General features: G+C 31.9%; 1 protein-coding gene across 1 annotated transcript; it reads right to left on the reverse strand.

The window, feature by feature from the left end:
* Positions 1–16,418: 16,418 nt before the first annotated feature.
* LOC123661786 lies at positions 16,419–25,386 on the reverse strand. The gene is made up of 5 exons (XM_045596728.1): positions 25,375–25,386; positions 24,196–24,358; positions 21,430–21,535; positions 17,068–17,251; positions 16,419–16,523 (listed from the first exon to the last, which is right to left on the reverse strand). Exons 1-5 carry the CDS (start codon positions 25,384–25,386, stop codon positions 16,419–16,421), a joined length of 570 nt encoding a protein of 189 aa, XP_045452684.1.
* Positions 25,387–27,447: the final 2,061 nt, after the last annotated feature.

The following is a 27,447-nucleotide window of genomic DNA, read 5'->3' on the forward strand; positions in this document are numbered from 1 at the left end:
CTACAACTACTAGTCGGCTAAGTCGATTATGGCTTTTTCGTTTGTAAATGCTCTCTTAAATACAAAAGGGTAGTTTGGCATCTGAACTATATTACAGTTGATAATGAAAAATAGTAATTTAGAAAGTAATAAATAATAAATAAGCAATAACTTATTTAATTGTAAACTCGTTTGTTTTTTATTCTATTAATAGTTTATATAATTATTCTCTTGTATATTTTTTATATCCCAAGGCAATAGGACTTTTAATTTTCTAGATTAATTATTATTCGATTTCCGCACCTTCGGAAATTAACTGTCAATTTTGTCAAGTCGTTTTTACAAAGAAAGAAAAAAAGTTCTTCATTGGCCATTTAAAAAGTTTTTAAACAATTTTTCAACGACTAAAAATTTTTTTTTTGAGTTTCAGTTTTAAGTATTTTTTCTATTTCTGTGTGATAATCTTAATGTGGTTTACAGAATACATCTACTTACCGAGTTTCAATAGTATAATTCTTATAGTTTCGGAAAAAAGTGACTGTGACATACGGACGGACAGACAGACAGACATGACGAATCCATAACGGTTCCGTTTTTTGCCATTTGCTACGGAACCCTAAAAAGACACATTTTCAGTTTTTTATACAATAAACAAATAAAAATATTTTATATATTACTTTATGTGGCATTATATATTCTTTAATTTAGTCATTATTTCATAAAGCTAGATCAGGCGGTTTTGAAGATATTGAAGATTTTCTAAGCGACCATTTTTCCTTGCGGTCTAGTGTATATTTATGTACAGATTTGAATTTTTTTAACATATTTAAAATGAACGTTTCCTCATCATAACATCAAAATACTTTTACAGGGTGATATAGTAATTAAATTAAGATGTCTCCAAATAGCCATTATGAGGGTTAATGCCACGTACTGATGTGTGCATGTGTTACAAACAAAAGTTAGACACGCAAAAAATTTAATCCTAACACATATATATTATTATATCGTTACAAAATAATTTATTTTATTTTATTTTATTAGGAAAGGATACTGTGATATATTTTAACAATTGCTTTAAAAAGGAAATATCTAAGCACCATTTAGTTGCTTTTTAAGTTAACGTTTACGTTTGTTGATTAAAGTTAAGTTGTGTTAAATAAATTAGCTATATATACGTAATAGACCTACGAACTTAAAATAAGGTAAAGATGTTTATGATATCAAGATGACATACTGAAACCAGTGTCTTGCCAGTTTTGTTCTAATTGTTTTGACAGAAGTATTAAATAGGTCAAAGTCGGGGAAATCATTCTTTTGATTTGATCTACGGACCTGAAAAGAAAGGAGTTTTGCTTACAGTTTGCCGAGCAGCTAGGCACATGTAAATAGTTGAAGGGTCGTCTTAAGGATCTTTTAGGTACCTCTAGGTAAACTTTACTGAGAAGATCGGGAGAATCTAATTCATTTTGCGTTGTCCTGGTCAACCATGTAATGTCTGCTATTTTACGGCTTTCATGCAACGGTAATATATGATGTTGTTCTATGTTCGTAACATTCGTCAAACTTGTTAGACTTGAACTGAAGATATCTCATAAACTTACGCTGGATTGTTTTTAACCTATTGATATACACAACATATTGAGGGTTTCAAATCTGCGAATCGTATTAGAGTATGCTACGCACATATGAGAAATAAAGGATCTTAACAAGTTTATTACTACTAAATTGAGTACTTTTGCGTAGAATAAACCACATAGACTTATTTGCTTTTTTACAATATTGTTTGTATGTTTATCACACGTGAGCTTAGAGTCACGAGTAACGCCTTAGTCTCGTATTTCATCTACTAATTTAAGCTCCTGCTGTCTTAGTACATGTTTAAATTTGATATTATTAATTTTGGGCGAGAATGTGATCGAAAAGCATTTCGCGATCTAATGATAATATCTAATTTATTTATGTAACAATAATTTTCGAATCATAAGAGATCCTGCTGTAGAAGGTGACAATCCTTTTCACTACGTACATTTTGAAAGATCTTCATGTCATCAGCATAAAGTAGGAATTTTGATTGTTTGAAGCAAAAGGCTATCAGTCAGTCAGTCAGTTCAGTCTATTGCAGTCCACTGCTACACATAGGCCTCCTCAACTTCGCACTAGACATCCCGGTTTTCCGCAATCCTCATCCAGCTCACGGCTCACGGCAATTGTAGGTAGATCATCGATCCAACGGGCCGGAGGACGTATCACACTGCATTTGTCAAGACGCGGTCTCCACTTCAGGACCCGTCTGCTGCAACGGCCATCGGTCCCGCGACACAGATGAATAGCCCACTGCCACTTCAACTTGCTAATGCTGTGGGTTATGTCGGTTACTTTCGTTCTCTCGCGGATAGTCTCATTTTCAATTCTATCTTTGAGAGAAACCCTAAACATAGCCATAACCATTGCACGTTGAGTGACTTTAAGCTTGTGGACCAGTCCCATCGTCAGTGTCCACGTCTCGGCTCCGTATGTTAACACAGGCAGGACGCATTGCTCGAAGACTTTTGTCTTCAAGCATTAAAGAATCTTCGAGGTGAAGAATCTTCGAAAAGATTAAACAGCAAGGGGTCTAGCACTGAGCCTTGTGGGGCCACCAGAAGGTACTCAGTTCCAAGAAGATATATAGCCATTGAGAACAACAGCTTGAGATCTCATTTCAATATCAGCTTTAATTTGAATTCGAGCATCAAAGAGCTTTTTCAGGAGTATTTTATGATCAAAACATTTACTCATACGATCAAAACATTTACTGTATATCATTATATCAGTGAATATAGAGTCATCCTGCGCACCTGAATCCATGCCATAATGAAAGTAGTATATAGTCTGTGAAAAGCAGCAAATTGGAAGCTGTTGAGCGTATTTTAATAAATAATAGAGTTTAATTTATTATATTATTTGTTTGTACAAAAGTATGTCTTTATTGCCATTGTACCCATTATGTTATATTTTTTGTTGGTACAAAATGATAATATTGAGACATCGTTGTCTATCTGTTAGTTTGTCTGTTCATCCATCGAACGAGGCACTGTTAGTACAAAGCTTACCCGTTTTCATTTTTTCCTGCTGTAGATAGTTGTTATTTGATGTTAAAAATATTTCGTAACAAACCAGGACTAGGAATTCTAAGCATCAGATGTTTCATTAAAATAACTTATTAAAAATTAAGATTCAAGATTATGTAGAAGGTAACATGTTATTATTGTTTGTCGATATATTTAATAATTTTAAGATAAATTACTAAGGTGTTCTGTTATAGTAGATCTAAATTAATTTTTTTAACTAAATTTTAATTTTTAAATAGTGGATGTAGCTTTATTGCTTACTTAATTATTAGGCACTTTAGATTACATATTAATTTTTCATTTAAGTATAGCATTTATCATAAAATAGACTTGCTCAAACAATTGTTTTTAAATAATAAAATTGTTTGTGGCTCGTTTTATCGTGAGATACATCGTTTTTTTAAACAAATAATTATGATGAAAATAAATTAGTTTAAATGAAATTTTTGTTTAAGGCAGCGACGTCCGTGTAGCTAAAATCTGTACATAGCTCTATTCATCGCATTAAATGTATACAATTATTTCTTTTTATTATAAGTTAAATGTATATAGTAATTTAAAATAGTTTAGATGTTTTCATCATATTATTATCAGTAATTGATAAAGTAACAGGAAAAAATTATCGAAACAATCTTATTTCGAAGAGAGGATAAATAAGCATGATTACACGAACTTTTTAGATTGATTAACATTATATCTGTACTGAGTAGTTTGATAACGTTACGGTTTAAAAAAAATTGTGCGTAGGTATTTTGTAACATATTTTACCTTGAGATTCGAAATTACTGACGAAAATAAATAAAATTTATGTTTATAAAGGCTTATACAATTGATTCAATGCAGTTTTACGAAACACTAAAAAGGTAATCGGGTCGCTTTGCTACCCATAAGCAGAACTCGAAGAAAAAGTTTAAGAACGGTAGAGTAGCGAAGTAAATTGCAAAATAGTATTTGTACAGATTCTATATATATATATACTTCCAATTAACAATTTTATTGTTTTATATCGATCTATACATATAAATAAAATTGGAGGGTCTGTTTGTAATATCAAAATAACCGCATTTTACTAAATGCATATTGATGTATATACGGTACATATACCAAAATGACATTTTTTCTCTCTCTCTCTCTCTTTCTTTCTGCCTGTCTGTCTGTTTGTTCCGGTTAATCTCTGAAACGGCTGGGCCAATTTTAGTGGTACTTTCACTGGCAGATAGCTGATGTAATAAGAAATAACTTAGGCTACTTTTATTTAAGAAATATTTTTATTTTATAGCTCTGCGACCCATACAATAACTTTTTTGTTAAATTCCATGCGGACGAAGTCGCAGGCATAGCTAGTATTAAAATAAGATATTATTTTTTTATTGAAATTGTTAATTAGTAAAAATATTTTATTATGTTAGTTTCTAGAGGAGATCTTTTTTGTTAATTAATGTTAGAAAATAAATGTCATTACTATTTGAATAATTTTTAGACTCTAATTAATATTTTAAATTGCTCAATATTTTTCATATCATCTTTCCTTTGATTTTCATACTACGTACCTATATATAGGAAATAGGTACTTACATTTTATACTATAAAATAAAGTGTAACTGAGGATTAATTATACTGTTTTCAAGCAGTGTTGTGTTCCTGTTGGTGAGTAAGGTGACCAGAGCTCCTGGGGGGAATTGGGGGTAGGGTAGGCAACGCGTTTTCAATGCTTTTGGTGCTGCAGGCGCCTATAAGCTACGGTAATCGCTTACCATCAGGTGAACCGTACACTTGTTTGGCGACTTAGTTGTATAAAAAAAGTGTTTGGTCTTCATTCTAGTGTAATTAGGGTGTAAAAGCAGTAGTTTAAGAATAGGATGAAACTCTAAAGTTGTTTACGAACAAAGTTTACCTCTTGTTATAAATTAATGTGGGGTGAATCATTCGCTAAAGTGGAAAAATATATAGTAGAACCTTTTTAAAGAGCTTAAAGTAAACAGCGCGCTATTGAGCTTTCTTAATTAATATAACTCAATCAATATAATAACAAACTTGTGTTTGAAAAGCAATTCTTCAAGCTGAGTTATTTAATTTTTGTTTAGTTTTGTTAATATAGTGTTGTTTTTAATAATAATAATTTAATAATTGAAATTAATTTGTAAAATAGTTGTTAAATAGTTACGACGGAACATAAGAATTGTGAAATATAAGTACATAAGGGTCTAAGAACATAACCCTCTTTTTTTAGGTTGCGTCTCTATCATCTTAAATTGCGTACGATAAACGCTCGTAAGATTACCGTTTAGCCTTGTCTCGGACCTATTTTATCGATAAGTGTTTACTTCTATACTTCTATAGCTTCTATATGGATGTTATTGTGAGCACGGTAGTCATTTCTGTAATTGATAGCCGAACATAATCCTATTTTGCTGCTACTAAAAATGTTTTTAATTAATTTAGTAAGGGAAACAGAGGAGAGTTGAAACAGTTTTTACGTTAAGAATCACTTTAAAAATAAACTATAGTGTGTATGCTAAATGAAACCTTGTCTAATTAAAAAATGGTCACGACAATAACATCCACGATTTATTTTGTACCCATAAAAATAAACTTAAAGACGGAGACGGTCACTTTAATTCATCGCTCCTCCTAGTGACGTGAGTAGTTAAGAAAATTTTAAATATATATTATCTAGAAAAAAAAATTGTTATAAGAACACACATTTGAAAGTAACTGTTCTATTAAAACATAATTAACATTATCCTAAAAAAAAGTTTAAATTGTTTAAATTGGTGATAATTCGTTTTGCACTTTTCTAATATTTTGTAAACTTTTTTGGACTCCGCTTTCAGTAGATGTGAAGTTACTTTTATTGAAAATACACCGGATGTGGGAGAAGTTACAGATGATCAATTGAAAACTGAAGAATAGTCATTAGCATGAACCTAAGTTGACATGTTAATAGTACAAACTACAAAATGCAAACAGTGAAGTATAAACTACACTGGTAGCAGCAGAAGAAACATTCAAGTTATAGGTCGAGAATCTTAAGTTGGATCATAACGAGCTCAAACAGCTTATAACGAGCTGTAGCTTTAATAGTGCGATAATCAACCCTATTCTTGTCTTAACCTAATGCTAGGTATTACTAAAAATGTCAATTTTGGCGCAAACACGACTACTATGGGAAGATAGCGGGTGAAAAAAGTGACAATTTAGTCATATTACTAGCTCGCTTGCATTTAGATTTCGAACACGTTTTTTAAATTCCCTGTTTCAACTTCCCTCGCTCTCCCCTAGGTTCTAGCCGTACTTGCAACTGTTTTCGCCTGAAGTTCTCAGGTTCTAAGCGGCGAGTTAAGATGAAACGTAGACTAGTTTTTAAGTTAAACATCCAGCTATACCTGTCTGTCCTTGTGGGTCTTGTGGTCTCGTGCCTCGGAGAGCATGTTAAGCTGTCAGTCCCGGTTTTTATCATAAATACCTAAATAGCGAACGTTACTCATAATACATCCGCGACATCCGTCACATAATAAGATTATTTTATTAAGTAGATAATAGCAGATGTGAATGCGCGTGTGTGTGTGTGCGTGCGTGCGTGCGTGCGTGCGTGCATCCGTGCATCCGTGCGTCCGCGAATGCGTGCGTGCGTGCGTGCGTGTGTGCGTGCGTGCGTGCGTGCGTGCGTGCGTGCGTGCGTGCGTGCGTGCGTGCGTGATTGCGTGCGCGCGTGTTTATGTGTGTGTTATTATTTATACATATTATATACAACTAAAAAATATCTTAATATTTATTTTTATAAAAGATATAAGATCAATCAAAATACCTTCACAAGAAATTTCCTTTTGTACGAAAAATTTAGTAAGTAATCAAAAGCATTTTGAAGTTTATTTTTAGCTTAGTTATACGAGACAACTCTATAATTTGTAATCGCTAAAGAATTTTCATGACGAAACAGAAATAGAAATTAATTTTAAGAAAATGAATTAGGCTACAGCAATCTCAATATATAAAACAAAGTCTAGTTTGTTCGAATACTTATAACTCGATAACTGCTGGACCGATTTTCATGGTTTTTGATTTCTTGTATTTGTCTCCGTCCGGAATAGCAGAATAACTTTTAAAAACATTAGGAAACTTACTAAAAATTAAAATAAAAGAAAAAAAATCTAATACAAAATGTTCATGAGTCAACATGGTTGATAATGATGTTAATATAATAATGTCAGTAATGAAAAAGATTGACATATATTGATTGTCAAATATTTATGCGTGCGCTCAGAAATTTATTTTGGGTAAACTTCTTCTTTCTTCAATATACAAATGATCCATTTTTGATAGCGAAAAATATCTATTCATATAATAAAATGGTAGGAAAGTCAAAACTATACATTGAATATTTTTTTAAAATACTTGGGGTGTGATCTACAATCGATACCGAAGCCAAAAATATAGTTTTTAGAATTTTTGTCCGTTTGTCTGTATGTATGTCTGGGATAAACTCAAAAAGTACCGCATGGATTTACTTCAAATTTGGCACGAATATTATTAAGAAGTCGGGTCAACATATAGGCTACATATTATCATGCTATCACCTACCGGGAACGAGCAGTGAGCTTTTATTTCCTCAACGCATTCTGTAACAACGTGTAATCTAACGACGCATATTTGAATGTTGTTGTTTTTATGTTAATAACCAATATAAGCTAGCTTCACACTATAAAAATCACGCAATATAAGTAACTAAGCCGATAAACATAATTAAATGAATATAAGTAGACAAGACAATTTTAGAGCAGCGCCATCTATTAGATATGAAATGTAAAGAAGAAACGGGTAATGAATGTTATTTTAAAAGGTATAATCTTAGGTATTTTTGGTGCTGTATAGAGTTCACGTAGACGACGTCGCGGGCAGCAGCTAGTATATAATAAAAAAATATATATAATAAAGACTAGCTGACCCCGCAAACGTTGTTTTGCCATATATGTTATTAAGCCCCATATAGCTTAGGGGTATGAAAAATAGATGTTCTCCGATTCTAAGACCTACCCGATATGCACACTTAATTTCATAAAAATCGGTCCACCCGTTTCGGAGGAGTATTGTAACAAATATTGTGATACGAGAATTTATATATAAGAATATGACATTAATTATCATCATATAGTATATAGGTATTTTGTTTCATCACTTCAGCCTATGACAGTCCACTGCTGGACATAGGCCTCCCCAAGTTTGCGGCAGACATCCCGGTTTTCCGCAATCCTCATCAGGTATTTTGGTAATTCAATATGAATATATCTATCTATACTAATATATACTATAATCTGGTGTTTGAATCTTCAAATTTTTCAATCAAATCTTATAACATCGTTTCGCAAATTAACGCGTGTGAAACAGCGGGGCACAGCTAATACTATAATAAATAAATAAAAAATAAATATATTTAACATATAAAAAGTATTTTTTATATATTTTTTGAGGTAGGACACAGCAGAATATATCCTGATCAAAATCTGGAGCAGTCCGTCTGCGGAACTATCTCAACCGCACAGAAGATCACAGATAAATAATCCTGCTCTCAAGTAGTGTTGCGTTCCAGTAGCGATTAAGGTAGCCTGAGTTGCCGGGGAGGTTCGGGGGCAGGGTCAGAAACGCGCTTGCGATGCTGCTGATGTTGCAGACGTCTATGGGCTACGGTAACCATTTACCATCATTATAGGCTTATTTGCCGACTCAGTCGTATAAAAAATACAGTTGTCTATTCCTAAGATATGCGACCTAATGATTGCGTTTTAGCTAACAGTTGGCGGATGTAGATACATAATTTTGTTCGTAATAAATGCAATTTACACTCAGACTTAGGATGGGATTCGAACTAACAACCCCGGAGCAAAATAGTAGAGACTCTGCAAACTGCGCTATCGAATTAGTCAAAAGACAAACGCCATGAAGTCTTATCGTGAACACAATATTTTAAGCTAAATTTCTCACATGTTGTAACATTTAATTTACACAATTTAACGATTTCATTGTCATTCTTTTAGAATATTCTAACAATACGATCACGAAGTACGACTAACGCTGCTTACAAGGATGTTTACAGTTTTCGAGTAAATACAATTCAGTTATTGTAGGTACTTTAACAGTCATTATTGCATGCTAATCTTTATTCTGACCAATGGGAAAGTTGGTACTGTTTTGTAAAGTCGTATAGTTCACTACTACTACGTTTCGCTCCACTTGTTGTCCTTGACCTTGATCTTTTAATTTCAATATTCAGATTGACATTTTAAGTATTTTAAATTTATAATGTCATCGTTCTCCATATTCTCACAAGACATATTAAAAATACTATAATATTTAAACTGATCATAATTGTTGATACATTTGTCATCGTTAACCTTACTTGGACGACATATAGGCATTAAAAATAAATATACAAATAACACATAAATATTTTAAAGTTAAATATATATTATTTAACCTTAATGAGCGGCCGCTACCTGTGCCGAGTGCTGGGGCGGGAGCTGACGTCGAAGTGTCATCACTGCGACGTCGGTATCGAAAAGACGGCGGAGCACACGCGCGCGGACTGTCTAGCGTGGAGTGAAGACCGCGCCGCCTTATCGGCAGTTGTTGGATCTCTCGCTGTCGGCTTTAATTAGGGCTATGGTCGACATTGAGGAAAAATGGATTGCAGTTTCCTTCTTCTGCAATTCCATAATGCTGCAGAAGGAAGCAGCAGAACGGGAGCGAGAACAAGATCCAAACTCGCTCCCCCGGGCTGGAGGCATCCGTTAGGGATTTCCTCTGGGTAAAAAATGGGGGCCTTTTATGACTAACATTGCTAGAGGTCATCAATGGAGTCTGTTCAAATGTCTTAAAGGGATTGAAAATTATCATGCTTTTCTTCAGAACCACTATAAAGAATTTAGATTAATATAACTAGCAGGCTCTTTATGAACTGAATTGAAATATACGACTAGTATAGAAAGCGTAAAGGCGATACCTTCATTGCATCGTTGGCATTCTATAGAACAGTAGGTTCTTCAGATCCTTGAGAGAGAGAATACAGAGAGTAAGAGTCTAAAAATTTATTTTGATGCGCACGCATACTTGTTTTCTTTAAGTAGATTTTTTTTTGTTTTTATAATGGCTACGTGACTTATTGCGCGACTGTCTCACTGGCACTTTCACAGCTCGACGCCGAGCGAAGTTATATAGAATATTCGTCGCATTCCTCGTATGTTGGTAGAAAAATGACAAACAAATGTTTTCACATATCTCTTTAATGGTTCTAAAATTGTTTTCAAGTATTGCTTTGATATTGTATGGAAAATATACACATAAATATTACAATTAAGAAAAGAAACACTACTATTATCTAAAATAATGCGTTTAAAAATATTATATTATATACTAATACCTAGATACTTACAATGAATTGTAGTTATAATATATATAATTTGTCTAGGAAATTATTATCATATGTTGTAAATAAAAAATGAAAACTATTTCAAAATCATGTTACAAAGTAATAAAAACGTGTACATTAATAAAGTTGGATTACATCCTTAATGTTAATGAGACGTCATTTATTAAAGTTATTTAAGTACCATTAAATGAAAATTGTAAAAAGAGATTCTTGACAAAGATATTTTATTCGGCACTTTCAAGTACGATCGGAAGTTAAAACCAATATGTTGGTATACCAACCAATACAACACCGAATAAGGTTCAAATATCTCCGTTTTTAGTTATTCTTTAAGTACATGTTACTACATCGAAATTGGCTTATAATTGCCGAAACTATCCCGTAATAATAACATAAATATAAATGAATATATATATATATGGTCGAATTAAGTAACCGCCTCCTTTTTGAAGTCGGTTAAATAAATAAAATTGGAGTGTCTGTTTGTAATATTCAAATAACCGCTTTTTCCTAAATTCATATGTAGGTATGGATACACGGTACATGTACCAAAATAACATTTATTATAATTTTTGTCTGTCTGTCTCTGAAATCTTACATATAAAATTCTTGTCACAATGTTAGTTAACATACTCGTCCGAAACGGCTGGACCGATTTTTATGAAATTTTGTGTGCATATCGGGTAGGTCTGAGAATCGGTCAACATCTATTTTTCATACCCTAAGTTGTAAAGGGGAAGGGATTAAGGGAGTTAATAACATATATGGCAAAACAACGTTTGTGGAATCAGCTAGTATATATATATATATATATATATATATATATATATATATATATATATATATATATATACGCGCTTCAGCCAGAACCTAGACCACGGCAAACACCTGTATGACACAAATGTTTGTCATGTGCGGGGATTGCATCCGCAACCGCCAGCGCAACAGGTACAATCCATGGCTGTAACCGTTGCGCCAACGCGGCGTATGTATGTGTATGTATGTGTATACATATAAACTCGTTAGGCCATTAATTCATCGCGTAATCTCAAAAACCGCTGGACACATAAATATAAAATTTGGTAAAACGGACCAATTGACACGGCCGGCTGGATTAAAGGGGTCTGAGGGTTCTTACAAGTTTGTAGATAGTCCTTTATTCTTTATGCTACAAACTTGAAATTGGATACAGAAGTCTTTTATAGTTAGAAGAGAGAGATAGAGTTCCCCTTTGAACGGATTTTGTGACAGGACCGGATTAAGGTGGTCTTAGGGCTTTCATAACTTTGTATGAAAGTCCGTAATTTTTTAACTGAATTCAAAAAAGAAGGAGGTTACTCAATTTGACTGTATATATATGTATATATATATATATATATATATATATATATATATATATTTATTTTGTACGATTTTATTTTTGTGTTACCACACATTAGGTAATTCTAAACATTTTTTAATATCATATCAAAAATCGACCGTTCCAGCGGGGATCGAACCTGCATCTCTGACTGACTGTCGGTGCTCTAGCCAATTAAGCTATGGAACGATGTATCCGCTAGATCGAAATTTTTGATATTATGATTTTATGTTCGGTTCTAAGCAACCGTGGCGCCGTCTATAGTGAGTTCTATACAAGAAACCCGTAACTATTCAAAGTTTCATATTACAATGAAAATCTTTGACAGGAGACGACACCATATTATTTTTAATTTGTACGATTTTATTTTTGTGTTACCCACACATTAAGGAATTTTTAACATTTTTTGATATCTTCGTCGTTTATGAACCGATTTTGATAATTCGTTTTTTGTTGGAAAGGAGATATCCTAAGTATGGTACAGTGATAAGAAATACAGGATCTGATGATGATAAATTTCATCGAAATCTGATTACAACTTTTGGAGTATTCTTTGATAATACGTATTTACTTGATTGTTTTTTCATCTACCTACGTTGTATTACTTGTCGATGTAATTGAAGTCGGTTTATTTTTCATTTGCAAGCAAACACAATTATTTATGTATGTTACCGCAGAAATTTTGATAGATTTCGATGATTTTTTTTTTAATCGAAAGATAGTGGGTTTTGTGTGGTCCCATTTTAAGTTAATTGAGATCTGATAAGTACTTTTTCGAGTAATCGCTAATAATGTGTATTCACTTGAATATTATTCATCGATCTATATACCTCATAACTTTTTACTGGGTGGACCGATTTCGATAATTTTTTTTTTATTAATTAGCGATGCTTGTGATGTGTTTGCATTACGTTTCAAAATATATCAAAATCGGTTCACCCGTTAAAAAGTTCTGAGGTAACGTACGTAAAAAAGAATACAATCGAATTAAGAACCTCCTTTTTTTGAAGTCGGTCAAAAAGTGCGTCTTATTTTTGCAAAAATATTATGTTGCCCTTTATTTTTAGACCCAGTTAGGTTATTATTTAAAAATAAATATATAATCAAATGAAATATTTACGCCTCAATATATCTCAAACGTTTTCCTGCCATATTGGAACTAAAAATTTTAGAAGGAATAGTAAAAAATTAAATATGATTAAAATATCATATTTCGGTGGGTGATATGACAAAAACTTAAAAAGTTCCATTTATGATAACAGGTTTGTGGGACAGGGCCAATGGGTAAGCGGCCTTTTTATTAAGTTTTGGTGTTTGGCCATGTAACGGTTTACAACGATACGTTTAATAGTCGGATTATAATATATGTATGAATAATTCAAATCAACCGCGCTATAAACTTATCTCTACCGTAACAGAAGTACTAATACTTTGTTTGCAATATAAATTATTCAATTGTAATTATTTTTAAGTCTATAAACTCTGTAAAATATTTAATGTTTATAATTTTTTTTAAACTATTGGTTATTTTGGTTAGTAGGTGTCTAAGTGAAAAAAGTAGAGCTGGTTTTTAATTTAAAGGTTTTTAGGCATGTTAAAAAAATCCATTATACCTAGAGATATTAAGTTAGATTTAATTTAATTTAGATAAAAACAATTGCTAACAGAAGGATTCCAGTAAAAGTTGTGCTTATAAAGAAATAAATTAATTGAAATGATCTGTCACTTTCTGTCGATTTAGTGTGTAATAATAACGATAAATGGTTTACATCTGAACTAAGTTGTATTAAAAATAGTATATTTCATTACAAGTGTGGAAAGGCTGTCATTGCAAAGAGTTCCGACAAATGTCTACCCGAGCCGAGGCGCAGCCGAAGGCGAGGGTTGACAGTCGGAACAAGTTGCAATGACGGTTCCGCAAGTGTACTGAACGACTATTTTTAATACAGTTGCGAAAAAATGAAGCAATTTAATAAAATAATAAAAAGAAAATTACTGAAAAATGGCGCCAACCGTAGAATATCAGCAGAGTTTTTTTTTCTTCACCCATTCTGGTAGGCAAAGGGAACTATGCCCATACAGCCAAGTCTTCAGTAGAAGTTTTTTATTGATATGAAATGAAAATTAAATTTAATGAGATGAAATGAAATGAAACCTATCATTCAATCAAATCATTAAATCTGATATTGAAACAAATAAGTAGCTTCTTTTTAGAAATATACGTATTTGCATGAATCATAAAAACTTCTATGAATTTTTTTAGTAAAAACTTCATGGTTGATTTTTCTTTTTAATAGACATTATTTTGTCAGTTGGGAAAGAGAACGAACGAGTTCGGGAAAGGTAAAAAAAAGCACGAGTATGTAATAGCCCATACCGCTATACGTCCCTGCAATACGCCACTTTTTGAGCAACTATATTAAAAAATATGTGTTCTGTCATTTTTATTTAACAACTAGTTTACTCGACAGACGCCTTGGCTTACGAACTATCAAACGCGTAAAAGATACGTTTTCTGAAATGTTTATAATTTTTTGTGCGATATTATAAATTTATGAAAAGGCTATATTATTGCTACGTTGATTAAGCATCAACATAACTCTAAATAATGAAATGGAATTACGAATTTGTAATAAACATCTGAAAAAGACAAGTCTTAATACATCAAGATAATATTAAAAAAAAAAATAGCAATAATAGAACTTATGTTTATTAAAAATAAAAGAAAATTTAATTGGTCAAGAGATATGTCAAGTGTTTGTTTTATACTTAAACAGCGAAAGATTGTCGCTTCCAATTGACTACTAATCAACGTATCAGTTCTTCGTAGAAAACTAATTCTATTTCTAACGAAACGATTTGATATAATTTTTCATCTTACATTTTAGTAATTCGTCTATTATCAGCATACATTTATTTCTAAAAGCAATTTCGTGCATACATAATTTTATGTCAATATATGGGTGACATATTTTAAGGAACTACGAATGTTTGACTAAACGAAGAAATTCGATTACGAAATGTAAGATTTTCTTAACGATTATTTAAAAGGAATACTTTAAAAGCCTTAAAGCGAATGTAGAAACAATGTAAATTACAGCTTTTCTAACAAATATATATACAGTAATACCCCGGACTTACGCGATAGGGTGGGACTGAGCGCTATCCGCGTAAGTCGGGGTACAGTTTTGCGGGGTACTTTTCGTAATTGATCTGACTGTCGATTCCGGTAGATCATACGTCTTCGCTAAATCACAAATTTTTATTTTTGCATCGTAGTCTTTAATAATGTTCACTCCAAAGATAATGTTTTTCTCTTCTTGTTTAAAGCGAAAGAGTCGGTTCTACTTCGTTTAATGCCATAGTTGTACTTAGTAAATATAAAAAAACACAAAATCGTAACTTATGTACCTACGCGCCGATTCCGCACTACACGTCTGTGCCTGTTGTAAACTGAACGAATAATAATGCGGGTGGGGGGAGTCAAACAAAAAATCAGTCTATCATTTATATATCTATATGTCATATCGTCTATTTAGACGAGAAAATTAAATCGCGTAACTCCGAATTCGCGTAAGTCGAGGTAGCGTAAGTCGGGGTATTACTGTATACCTATACATATACTCTTTATACGCTAAGCTATACTAAAAAGTGTAATTTGAACTTTGGTACCTACCAATTGAATGGTATGAATATAATTGTAATAAATATGAAAACAATTATTCATTTAACAACAATTTGCTGTTTCTTTCGTTAATCCAGACCAAAATTATTATATTTTTATAATGTCGATCAATACGTACAATCGAAATAAGAAAGATAGAACAAAGTTTCGTATTAGATAGTTTACATAGAAATACGAAACATATCTTTTATAAACGTTAAAAGAATTTTATATTAGTTAAAAATACAAATTTCAGTACATTTTACGTTTCGTAAAAACATTGTTTTAGAATTACGAAATTCGTCATACTTTTTAGCTTACACTTTTATTGGAATTGAATAAAACTTTTCCAACAGTAAGTATACTTTAATATAAGAGGTACCCTGCGGCGATACTTATGTATTTTTACCTTATTAATAATTTATTATATAAATCCATTTAATTTTGATATGATTTAAAGATTTTAAATGTTGATGTTGAAACTCTAAAAAATGTTTTAATGACGATGATACTTCACTAAAAAAAGCTTAAAGATACGTTGAATACATTATTTTAACCTCGACTTCGACTCGATTACATGTTTTCTCAACATTTTGTCATTTTGTCACTTGTCATTTTTTTTTATAAAAAAGTTTCGAATTCACTTCACTATGTACGTAAAATGAGTCAATTAACACGATTTAAGGTATTTTAGCACTAAAATCTAAGTGGAATGTCCAGAAAGAGTTTCATTCGTTCACCAATGTCGGCGATGGAGTGATCGTCAGCCATCTGCTAGCTGTCTGTGTCGGGGGCGTCTTCTACGTCATCGTCGATAGGTTGGCTCGTCAGCGCGGCCCAGAGCGGTGATCGCGCTCCGAGCTGCGCCGAGCCCCGCCGCTAGCTGTCCCGCGCACAGCTCGCCGCCGTCAGAGCCGCGCTTCCCACGGCACCCATTGTGCTGAATAGAATTGAACCAACTTCGCGGTCTGGTGTTATTTCGACCTATCAATAATACATTGTTATCCGTCTAATACATTCAGTATATTTCCTCGGTCGAGGACTTACATTGTAGTCACTAAAGTGTCTTAATTAGCCTATACCTATGTATATTATATTATACAGGTATTACACTTAAAATGTTGCATTTTCAGTTTGTTACAATAGCTTGATGTGAAATCAAGCAAGGAAACAAAATTAATTCATTGCTTTTGTTTGTCTTCACTAATTGAAAAAGTAACAAACGTAACGCATCCCTACTAATATTATAAATGTGAATATAAGTTTGTTTGTTACGCTTTCACGCGAAAACTACTTAACCGATCATCATGAAACTTTGTACACATATTCTTGGAAGTATTAAAAATAACGTAGGATACTTTTTATTTAAAAAAAATCTATGCGAGCGAAGTCGCGGGTAAAAACTAGTGAATGTACACTGCAATTTTTATGCGGAATATTACACATGAGAAGCGTAAGCTTACAATTTTTTTTAAACTTTGGTATATATCAGACGAGTACTCCTGACACATAAGCTTATTTTTATTACCTGTGAGAACGTAGTTTGTTCAGGATCAGAGCGTTCCTCGAGCACCGTGTCTAGCTCCAAGGTGGGTGGCGGCCTGGGCGATCTGACGAGGCTGACTGCGCGGGGCCTGGCCTTCACTGGAGATAATCTCACGACAGACAGCTCGCCCCGGTCTAATTCACAATTACGGCGACGAGCACGTTCTCTGTGAGATACATTTTTATTACAAACATAAAATTTTATTCTTAAAAAGGAAAATTTTATCACGTAATATATATTATCCTACGTTTAAGTGCATATTATTGTTCTGTAGCTGCAGATGTGCAAATTTGACAAGGATTTTGATTCCTTTACGTTATTAAAATACTTATTGTCTATCTCTTTATTTTTACATTTTCTATTTTAAATATTAATTTTATTAGCTGATCTTTGAACGAAATTTTGTACTGTTGTTTAGCTGTAGTAGGGACACAGCAGGTAATTTCCTGTTTAAAATATGGAGCAGGGGGACTGGGCTACCTCAACCTTACATAAGATCACAACGAAATAATACTGCTTTCAACAAGAGTAGTGTTCCTGTTGGTGAGTAACGTGACCAGAGCTCCTGGGGGGAATATGGGCTAGGGTCGGCAAAGCGCTTGCGATGCTTCTAGTATTGCAGACGTCTAAAGGTTACGGTATTCGCTTACCATCAGGTGAGTCATACGCTTGTTTGCCGGTCTAGTTATGTATATATATTTTTTTATGTCACTAGGTCTACTCTATATATATATATATCTATCTATACATATATAAAAGCGAAAGGTCACTCATCACGAAATCTCCGAAACTATAAGACCTACAAACTTGAAATTTGGCAGGTAGGCTCCTTATAAGACGTAAGCATTCGCTAAGAACGGAATTTACGAAACTCGACCCCTAAGGGGGTAAAAGGGGGGTTGGAAGTTTACACGAAAGTCCTATATTTTTGAAGTAAGAGACTTGAAATTTAAAATGTATGCTCTATAGATGGTGAGGAGGCGTTCAAATAATGTATCTTTAGAAATCCACTCCTTTTTGGGGTTAAAACGGGGGATGGTAGGTTGACTCACTCATTACGAAATCTCCAAAACTATAACAGCTACAAATTTGACATTTGGCAGGTATGTTTCTTATAGGGCATAGACATTCGCTAACAATGGATTTTACGAAACTTGACCCCTAAGGGGATAAAACGGGGGTTTGAAATTTGTATGAAAGTCCTATGTTTTTGAAGTAAAAGACTTGAAATTTAAAATATATGCTCTATAGATGGTGAGGAGGTGTCCAAATAATGAATCGTAATCTATATATATATAAAAGAGAAAGGTCACTGTCTCACTCATCACGAGAACCCAAAAACAGCTGTAGGGTCCATCCATCTAGGATGGATAAAGATGAAATTTGGCAGGGAGGTAGATTATAGTTAGTAGATAATAGTAGTAGAGTAGAGAGATTTTGCGATATTCCACCGCTAAGGTTTAATTGGGTTTGATAGTTGTTTGTATGAAATATATACAGCAGTTATAAGTTCATCGATAGGTTATTTATACTGCAGCCTGAAAATAAAACTAAAAATGTGGTGTATAGAGAGGTTTTATAAAAACAAGTATTAAATTATACTAAATTGTGCCTTTTAAAAAGGTACTCAGAGTAATAAGCATTTAAAGTGACTGAAATAAAAAAAATGCGTTGAACATCTTAATAGTAATGCATATCTTCATAACCACGCGGATGTAGTCGCGGGCAACAGTTAGTGTATTAAAAAACAAAGTCCCCAAAAGTGTATGTGATCGATTTCCTCAAAATCTACTGAACGGATTTGCATGCGGTTCAAGAGGAAGGTTTACGGAATGGCTAAGCCGATTTTAATGAGAGTTTTACTGGAAGTTTGCCGGGAAAACTTTGTGACACACTGATTTAAACGCGGGCGAAGCCGCGGGCACAGCTAGTATATATATATATATATATATATATATATATATATATATATATATATATATATATATATATATATATATATATATATATATATATATAAATGAGGACATGGTTCATTAGGCTCATCATTTCAGCTATTTTCTCACTACTCAAATGTCGATCTAGCTTCATTATTAAATATCGTTAAGTTTATCCGTAACTGGGTGACTAGAGCGAAATATATATTTGACATGAATATTTTCTAACTGAAAACGCTTAAACCGATTTTGTGCTACGCTACTGACATTACATTAAATCCACAAAAAAAAAAATCCGCTTTGAGTCGCATTTTTCCCTTCCTTATAGTAAAACTTTAATATGTACCGAATTTCTTTGTTTGAGTCACCTATTTTGGCGGATAGAAAAAAGAAAAGTGGCGAAAAACTGTGTTTTACTTTTCAATTTCATTTTTAAAATGTTACCTTTTCATGATATCAAAACCAGCCAGTTACAAACAATACAACTAAAAAGATTTTATTGCAACTTTTTATTCAAAATATGTAAATAATTTTTTCCAGACCAATTTGATTTAAGATAGCTACAACGATTTTATGATTACAACAATGAAAAGGTGATTTTATAGCATTAGTATTAGCAATATGAATCCTTACGAATGAAAAATACTTAATCAACAGTGCAATTTTATGAAGATAAACTTTGTCTTTTATGGTCTTTAATTTGGACCTATAATTTATGAGGTAATGTTAAACCAAATGAAACCTAAACAGTTTGAAAAAAAATAGTAGGTGTTTTTTTCCTCAAATTAACGAGGGCGAAACCGCGGGGAAAATGGTTACAATATGTAAGAAATATGTAAGAGATTTTACGATGATTTTTTTCTGTTAATTACTTAGTTCCGAATACCTAGAATGAACGTTTCACCGGGTCTTAAAACATAAAACGTAGGAATAGATTTTCATGACTATTGGGCATGAAACGGCCACGAATAAGACTTTTATTAATATTTGTAGGTCTCTATTGAAAAGGTATTATATTCTTTTACGGACAACGAAATGATTAAAATGATATAGGTACATACATTTAACTTGGGTTGTAAGTTGGTGAATGCGTGACGAATTACGAAAAGTATGATCGGGCGAGGCGAACGGAAGTTGAAAGAGAGATAAGTTAGATAGAGCTAAAGAAGTTTTACTTCTGTCATGTGGTCTAAAGCAAACTTTATAATTTATAATAATAACATGACATTAGGAAAATTCAAAGTGTGGGAAAGGTCGCAAAAATTTCATGTAACAGAAATATACATAAATAAATAAAACCCAAAGGTTGTCTGGAAGAAATCGCTCTTTTAGCGATAAGACCGCCTTTGTACATCTTACTCTAATTGTACTACTTTTGTGTGTATCTTTTAATGGTGTGCAATAAAGATTATTATTATTATTAAATAAATAAAATAAATAAAACAAATACATATACATATACATATATACCCTCCACATAATATATGTCCTATATGCCCAAAGGTTGTCTGGAAGAGATCGCTCGTCTAGCGATAAGACCGCCTTTGTACACTGTTTTTTATTTGTAATATATTATTGTGTTGATTGTTGATGTGTATAATAAAGAGTATTAATATTATTATTATTATACTATACGCATACAGGTACATTATGTACATAACTCCATATATATATATATATATACATAGTAAGTACATTGTTAAAATTGAGTACATTATGTATGATGAACCTACATCAGATTTTGAATTAGATCTCCAGGATCACAACTGTGAAAATCATATCCAGCTTCGTCGTGTTGATTTTGCTTGATCGGCATAACATACAAACAGACAGACAAAAATTCTAAAAACAATTATTCTGGCTCTTCTGAAGGCCGAATACTACATGTTTATTATCAATATATTTCCCGTACAGACTTTGGCTGGCTGTAATTTTGTTATAGTTAAAGAACACCTAATCTATATGTATATTCATTCTGCTATTAAAATATTATAATATATATTTTTATAGCAGAAATATATATGTAGTTTATCTTTTATTCAACTGCACGAGAAGGATACATAAATATTAAAATATTAAATAAATTCTAGTGTGATTTATCATCACATTCACGTTAATTTCAAGACGACAAAATTTAATGTCTGTAGTATTTCAAGCTAATAAGAGGGATTATGTATATTTTAAAATTATTTAATGCTTCATTTTTATTAGATTACAATAGGTAACTAAAGTAACTAATCTTTAAATAAATAATATATTATTTTAGTATATTCAACTATCTTTACAAAATATATTATTTCTATATTTAGTAATACATTATAAATTATTTTTATCTGTATTTTTACTCGATTACTTCAAATATTTTCCTCCCCTTTTTACTACGACGCGACGTAGGAGTAATAATTACCTGGCCAATTTTGCTCTCCGTCGCAAACAGCATATTATTGTTAGCGCCAATATTGGAAAGCCGAATATACACGAAACTATCGGCACAACTATCGACTCGGGCGTCACTGAAACAATAGCACCATGTTAAGATAATTATAAATACATATAGGCATATTTACAGCTATCATAAGAAAGGAATTGGGGATGAAAGAACAAAACAAACAATAGTAAAGAATAACTGTTTGAGTTTTACTTCGCCTATTATGTACTCAAATTTATTAATTGAGTTTTATCCAGGAGAAAAAAATATTTTAATATTATTTGTAGGAGCGGTGAATATTCTAAAAAGTTCCAAAACTCGGCCATATAAAAATGCTATAATTGGTTTGCAAATCTGCTTTCGTAATCCAATAGTCTACGAATAAATAGCCATGAAGCATAGAATGAAAAGAACAAGTGTATTTTTAATGAATGCAAGGAGATATTCATATTAAATCCAATTGGAAACTTATTGTATGGATGTTCAACGTATCGTCTACATTGTTCCCAAGCGGGAGATTCTCAATTATGTTTGAATGAATTAAAATTACGTTACATTTTAATATTTAAATATTTGATGAACGATTTTTTTAGCCATTGACAAAGAGTAATTCTATTCTGACTATAAATATACAGTTTCTTATAGGGCACAATATATATACCTACACTATTTAAAAAAAAATATATAGTATACTTAATATGTTTATATTAGGTTAAATTAATTAACAATAAAAAAATAATTACAGCGTTATCGTATTAAAATAAATAATTTTACATTTTTATTACGATATTATCAAATTTTAGGCTGAACAAAACATTTTATTGTGCGACCGCCATTTTCTTGTAGAAAAAAAAATAAATGAAAAAGACGCTTTAGAATCCGAAACGATGGCGTAGAAGAAAAGAAAAGAAAAAGAAACACACACCACTAGAACGACACGAAATAGATTTTATTTATTTTAAATTCTGAATACATTAATATGTTTCCGAAATATTCTATTAAACGTTTTGCAGTATTCTAATATAGAGTATGTACACCCATAAAGTTAGTGAGTGAAATTTCATTGAATATTGCGGACACTGATCAATGTACTCTAGCGGTTTACCTACTCTAGTCGTAATCTGTTTTCTTGATAATTCGGTATTGGGATATAAATACGTTGCGGCTTATTCCGGTCACTGCAGATTATTGTACCCTACGTCGATGTTACCTTGAGTTCGTATAGGTGACTCAATTTATGCGAGACGCGATGTTCTGCATTGCGATTTCGATCGTGAATCATAGTGTCTCGTAGAGTTATATCGAGGTTATTGTATAAAACTTCGTGTATTCGTGTGTCTTTGTAGTTCACGATCAGTTTGGCCTAGAAAAGTATACGCGCTATGTGGTACACTTATGCTATTTTTATTTATGTTACGATGTCTTTAATAATGTCTTTGATGTTTATTAACAATATTGGAACCACGACTGAATATTACTGAGTGTTGCGAAGAACATTACGATGGTCACAGTGATATGCTACAGCAGTGCGGAACCCTCATTGTAGATTCTTCCATAATATTTGAGCATGGACCGTTACTTGTAAAGTACGCATGTTACAAAGGACTTAATAAGAATGCTTCCTTAGGTTAAATTAGGGATCCACCCGATGACAGTGTAGCATGCCTGAGCTTAGGGCGCTAGTTATGTGTCACTGTCCCAGATTACTAAATAGTTATCATTGTGTCAAGCATCAACTTGCATTAGACAGTGGCAGTTGTTTTATTATTGCTTTGGAAATTAACCAATGGTGTAATCCTGGGATAAGTAACCGTTAAGGTATAAACGAAATATAAAATTATAAAATAAAGCGGTGTTTTAAATATATAAAATAGGATATTTACGTTAGAATACAAATTATTATTATATAATTATAAGAATAGACGACAAAAACAACTGTATAATACGATTAGAATGAAGAATGAATACGTCTACAATATTGATAAAACCGTAACGGACGTACGTACGGACAACACCTATATTATAAAATACATTTATTAATATTAGCTCGTGTTAATCGCAAATTCCCGCCCATCTCAGTAGCGATTATAATGAGAACAAGGGTTCATCGCAATATTACCATACAATATTGAGTAGGGTTTATTAGTAAAGCGCTTGGTGACATTTGGCCGTCTTACGGTTGTGCGCTCTAAGCGATATGAAACCAAAAATTAATTTTCTATTACATTTTATACTTACTAGAGATTGTCCCAATTTTTTTCTTATATTAATTAATAGCGGTGCCTATCGGTTTTATCCGCGTTATTTTAATATTATAAACTGTTATAGCTTTACTCGGGAAATGGACTATCCAACACAAATAATATTTTTTAAATTAGAACCGATTACTTAGCGCATTCAAACAAACCAACAAATAAACTCTTTAGATTTTGAATGGAGAAGAGTGTTTCTTCTATAAATTCTAACAAGTTGTTGTTGTTGCTGTAAAACTCATTTTGGGCATTACATACGCTTATGCTTATAACAAGGATATACTCGTACTTTCGGATATACTTGATTTATTTGAAATAACACTTCTAAATAAATTTACTAAAATATTAAATATAATTTTTATGTTTCGATAAAAAATTCTTCTTATTTATAAGAATAAATAGATTCTTTAATAACGCTCCATAAATTATCGTCAACGCCAAGTTATGTTTATGAAAATTGAAATGCTTATATAAAGAATTAAAAATAAATTACCAGTGGGATAAACTATGATGGTTGGTCGTTTGTTGCCGTTGTTTGGTTTCGCGACAATGACATTGGTGGTGGCGGTGGTCATCATCGATGTTGTGGTGCTGTCGCTGAATCTTTCTAAAATATTTGAAGAGTTATTCGTCGTTGTTCTGGTCACTGATTCGTTCTGTAAAAATATTAAAAAGTGTTATAGTTATCCTAGCTATTAACTAATTACTTTGTTTTCAATAGAAATTTTTCTTTCGACATCGAAAATTACGAATTTAGTCGCAATTATCTTTTCCGATATTTCATTCGTGGTTTCAATGAAACAATCATTTATATGAATTTTAAATAATTTAACTATTTAAGAAATAATAAATATTCTTTAGTTAAACGGGGGAAAAAAAATTAAGAAATATTTAAGCGAAAATATTAAGTTAAGAAGCTAATTTAAGGCTTTCTGTAGAACTTAAGCCAACAGGTTATGATCCCTGCAAATTACTTTGCTGTTTATACATTCATGGGTTCAAAGTTTAATAAAGTGAAATTATGTGGAACGGGGGAGCAATTTCATAGAGTAGAAAGGAGTTTGATAGTTTATATAAAACATTAAAACGTTTGCATGAAAAATGCATTCATTGACACATTTCTACCCTAAAGCAATAGTCAGTAATGTTTGTAAGATTATGTATGTTTTAAGCGCCCTTACAGTATATAATAATAATAGTCGATATATTTAGCTATGTATAGATTGCTTATATTGTCCAGTATATTTGATTATTTTTGTCATGAATTTTTAATGTTTTGTCTGTTATGCTATGCAATTATTTTCATCTATTAAAGTAGTAATTATGGATATATGAGGATATTATATAATAGTTAATTAATTTGTCTAAATATCTCTTATTTATCTTCCCCCTACTTTTTTTCGCTTAACTGGAACGAAGTTCCTTACTGCAGGCTTGACATTTGGCTGGGCGACCGAACTGAAAAAAATGTGATACTAAAACCGTAAGAAAAATATATAACGGAAGTGACGTAATATCAATCACACGACTGTATAATATGACGTTTGTAAAACTAAAATATTACTAGTAATTTAAAAAAAAAAATCAAGAACTAGAAAATATATATAAATTTCAACATTTTTTTTTTCAAATTGTGTTGCTTCTATACTATCCGAAGGACCTTCGTTCCTACCTGGTAACCCATGACAGCACATGATTTTGCTATTTACTTAATATCTCTGGTAGGCTGTTTTCTTAACTAATGAGTATTTAATTTTTTTAATTAAACAAAAGCCTCATTTAGCTTTTTGAATTAACGCTTATTGTGAGCGACTGTAATACTTCTAAAGGTAAAAATAATGAGGGTGTTCAATATTTTTGATCGATCAATTGCTGTTACAAGAATTCAAAAAGTATAGAATCAAGCTAATTATTATATTATGAAATCTAGATGCCTTTTAAATTAGTTGATAATCTTATAACCTCTAACGGGTTCCTAAACCCGTACTGGAATTATCAAAGACTTTTATATTGTGAGAATTGTTTAGACACAATGTCTATTAGGGTTTTTCGTGATTGTATCTTGCCATTGCTTAACCGGCTATTAGAGTATAAGGATCCTATTATGTAACCTTCTTTTTAAACTCTTAGAGCTTTCAGACTTCCAACAATGGAGGTTAATATGTCCTTTATTGTTTTTTGTATGTTTCTATTTTTATCAATAATAAACCAATTGCAGATGTACGATAAAAGTTAATAAAACTCGATAGTTTGTTGAATAATAATATATATTTAAGTTATACGTATTATTATTATGTTATAGAATCACTCTAATAGAATACTAAAATATTTATAATTTTTTACTTAAACGTAAGAGTTTTTAATCATATTATTTCAGATTAGTAGCCCGTTAATTTTTTAATCGACTTCCAATAACGGAGGCGGTTCTCAATTCGACTGTATTTTTTTTATGTATGTTACTTCAGAACTTTTGACTCGGTGGATCGATTTCGACAAAAAAAAATTTAATGGAAAGGTGGTGTATGTCATTTGGTTCTATTTAAATTTATTTGAGATCTAACAACTACTTTTCGAGTTATATCTAATAATGCGTTTTTACTTGACTATTTTTTCGTTGACCTACGTTGTATTATACCGCATAACTTTTTACTGGATGTACCGATTTTGATGATTTTTAATTTAATCGAAATCTGATGTTTATCATGTGGTCACATTTAAATTTCATCGAGATCTGATAACTAATTTGTGAGTAGTCTTTGATAATGCGTATTTACTTGACTATTTTTTCGTCGACCTACGTTGTATTACTTGTTGATGTAATTAAAGTCGGTTTTTTTCGTTTGCGAGCAAATAATTATTTATTAATTGCTAGTGTCTACTCAGGGTATTACAAAAAGCCAGTAAATAAAAAAACTTTCTTTTTAAAGGCTGTTAAAAAGCAAAGTTTAATAATACACTTTAGGCTTAGCAATTCAGGTATTTTGTATGTAGATTTATGATTCATGTATGTATTAACGTGTCAGTTTCAGTTCTCTTGACTCCGGAATCCGAAATGTGTTGTTAAAATGAAAAAGCACATAAGGTTATTGGCGTCGCTTCAGCAAATCAGGGTCAAGATACCGTTGTCGTTTGGTTAATTGGAAAAACGTTCTAAATGATGAAATTTTTAATGCAAAGTTAAATATTTAAGTTTCAGAGTTTAATTTCGTAACCTTAATACATTTTTAATTTATTTTAATACTTTATTTACTTAAAAGTATATTAACGTTATCGTTTTTGGTTTGTTAAAACTATTTTTGAGTTGACACTTTGATACTATTCACAAATTAATATATTTTATACCTAAGGAAAATGTAGGTTTCTATTCAAGAGTTTTAGAATCGTTTAAACAAGCTTATGAAACTCAAAAAAAAAAAAACTACACACATTTTACTGCTATTTGATATTTATTTAAAGCGATTAACAAGATTTTTTCCTTTGGATACATTGATGTTTTTAGAATGAATTAGCTAGTGTATTGTACCCTGACAAACTGCCGACGCCGACACCGCAGTGTCGCGGTCGACCATCCAACCGTTTCGCTATAAATTAATTTTTGATTGGATATAAATTTGAAACTATTATGTCTTTTGAAATATTGATTTATTGGAAAATTCAGGTGGTAAAAATTTACGTACTGGTCGTTTCCTGACAGCCGTTTGCCATTTAACTATTTTATATACACAATTTGTTACGCAGCCATTCC

This window comes from Melitaea cinxia, chromosome 2 (genome assembly GCF_905220565.1).
Source record: "Melitaea cinxia chromosome 2, ilMelCinx1.1, whole genome shotgun sequence".
Classification (NCBI taxonomy): domain Eukaryota; kingdom Metazoa; phylum Arthropoda; class Insecta; order Lepidoptera; family Nymphalidae; genus Melitaea; species Melitaea cinxia.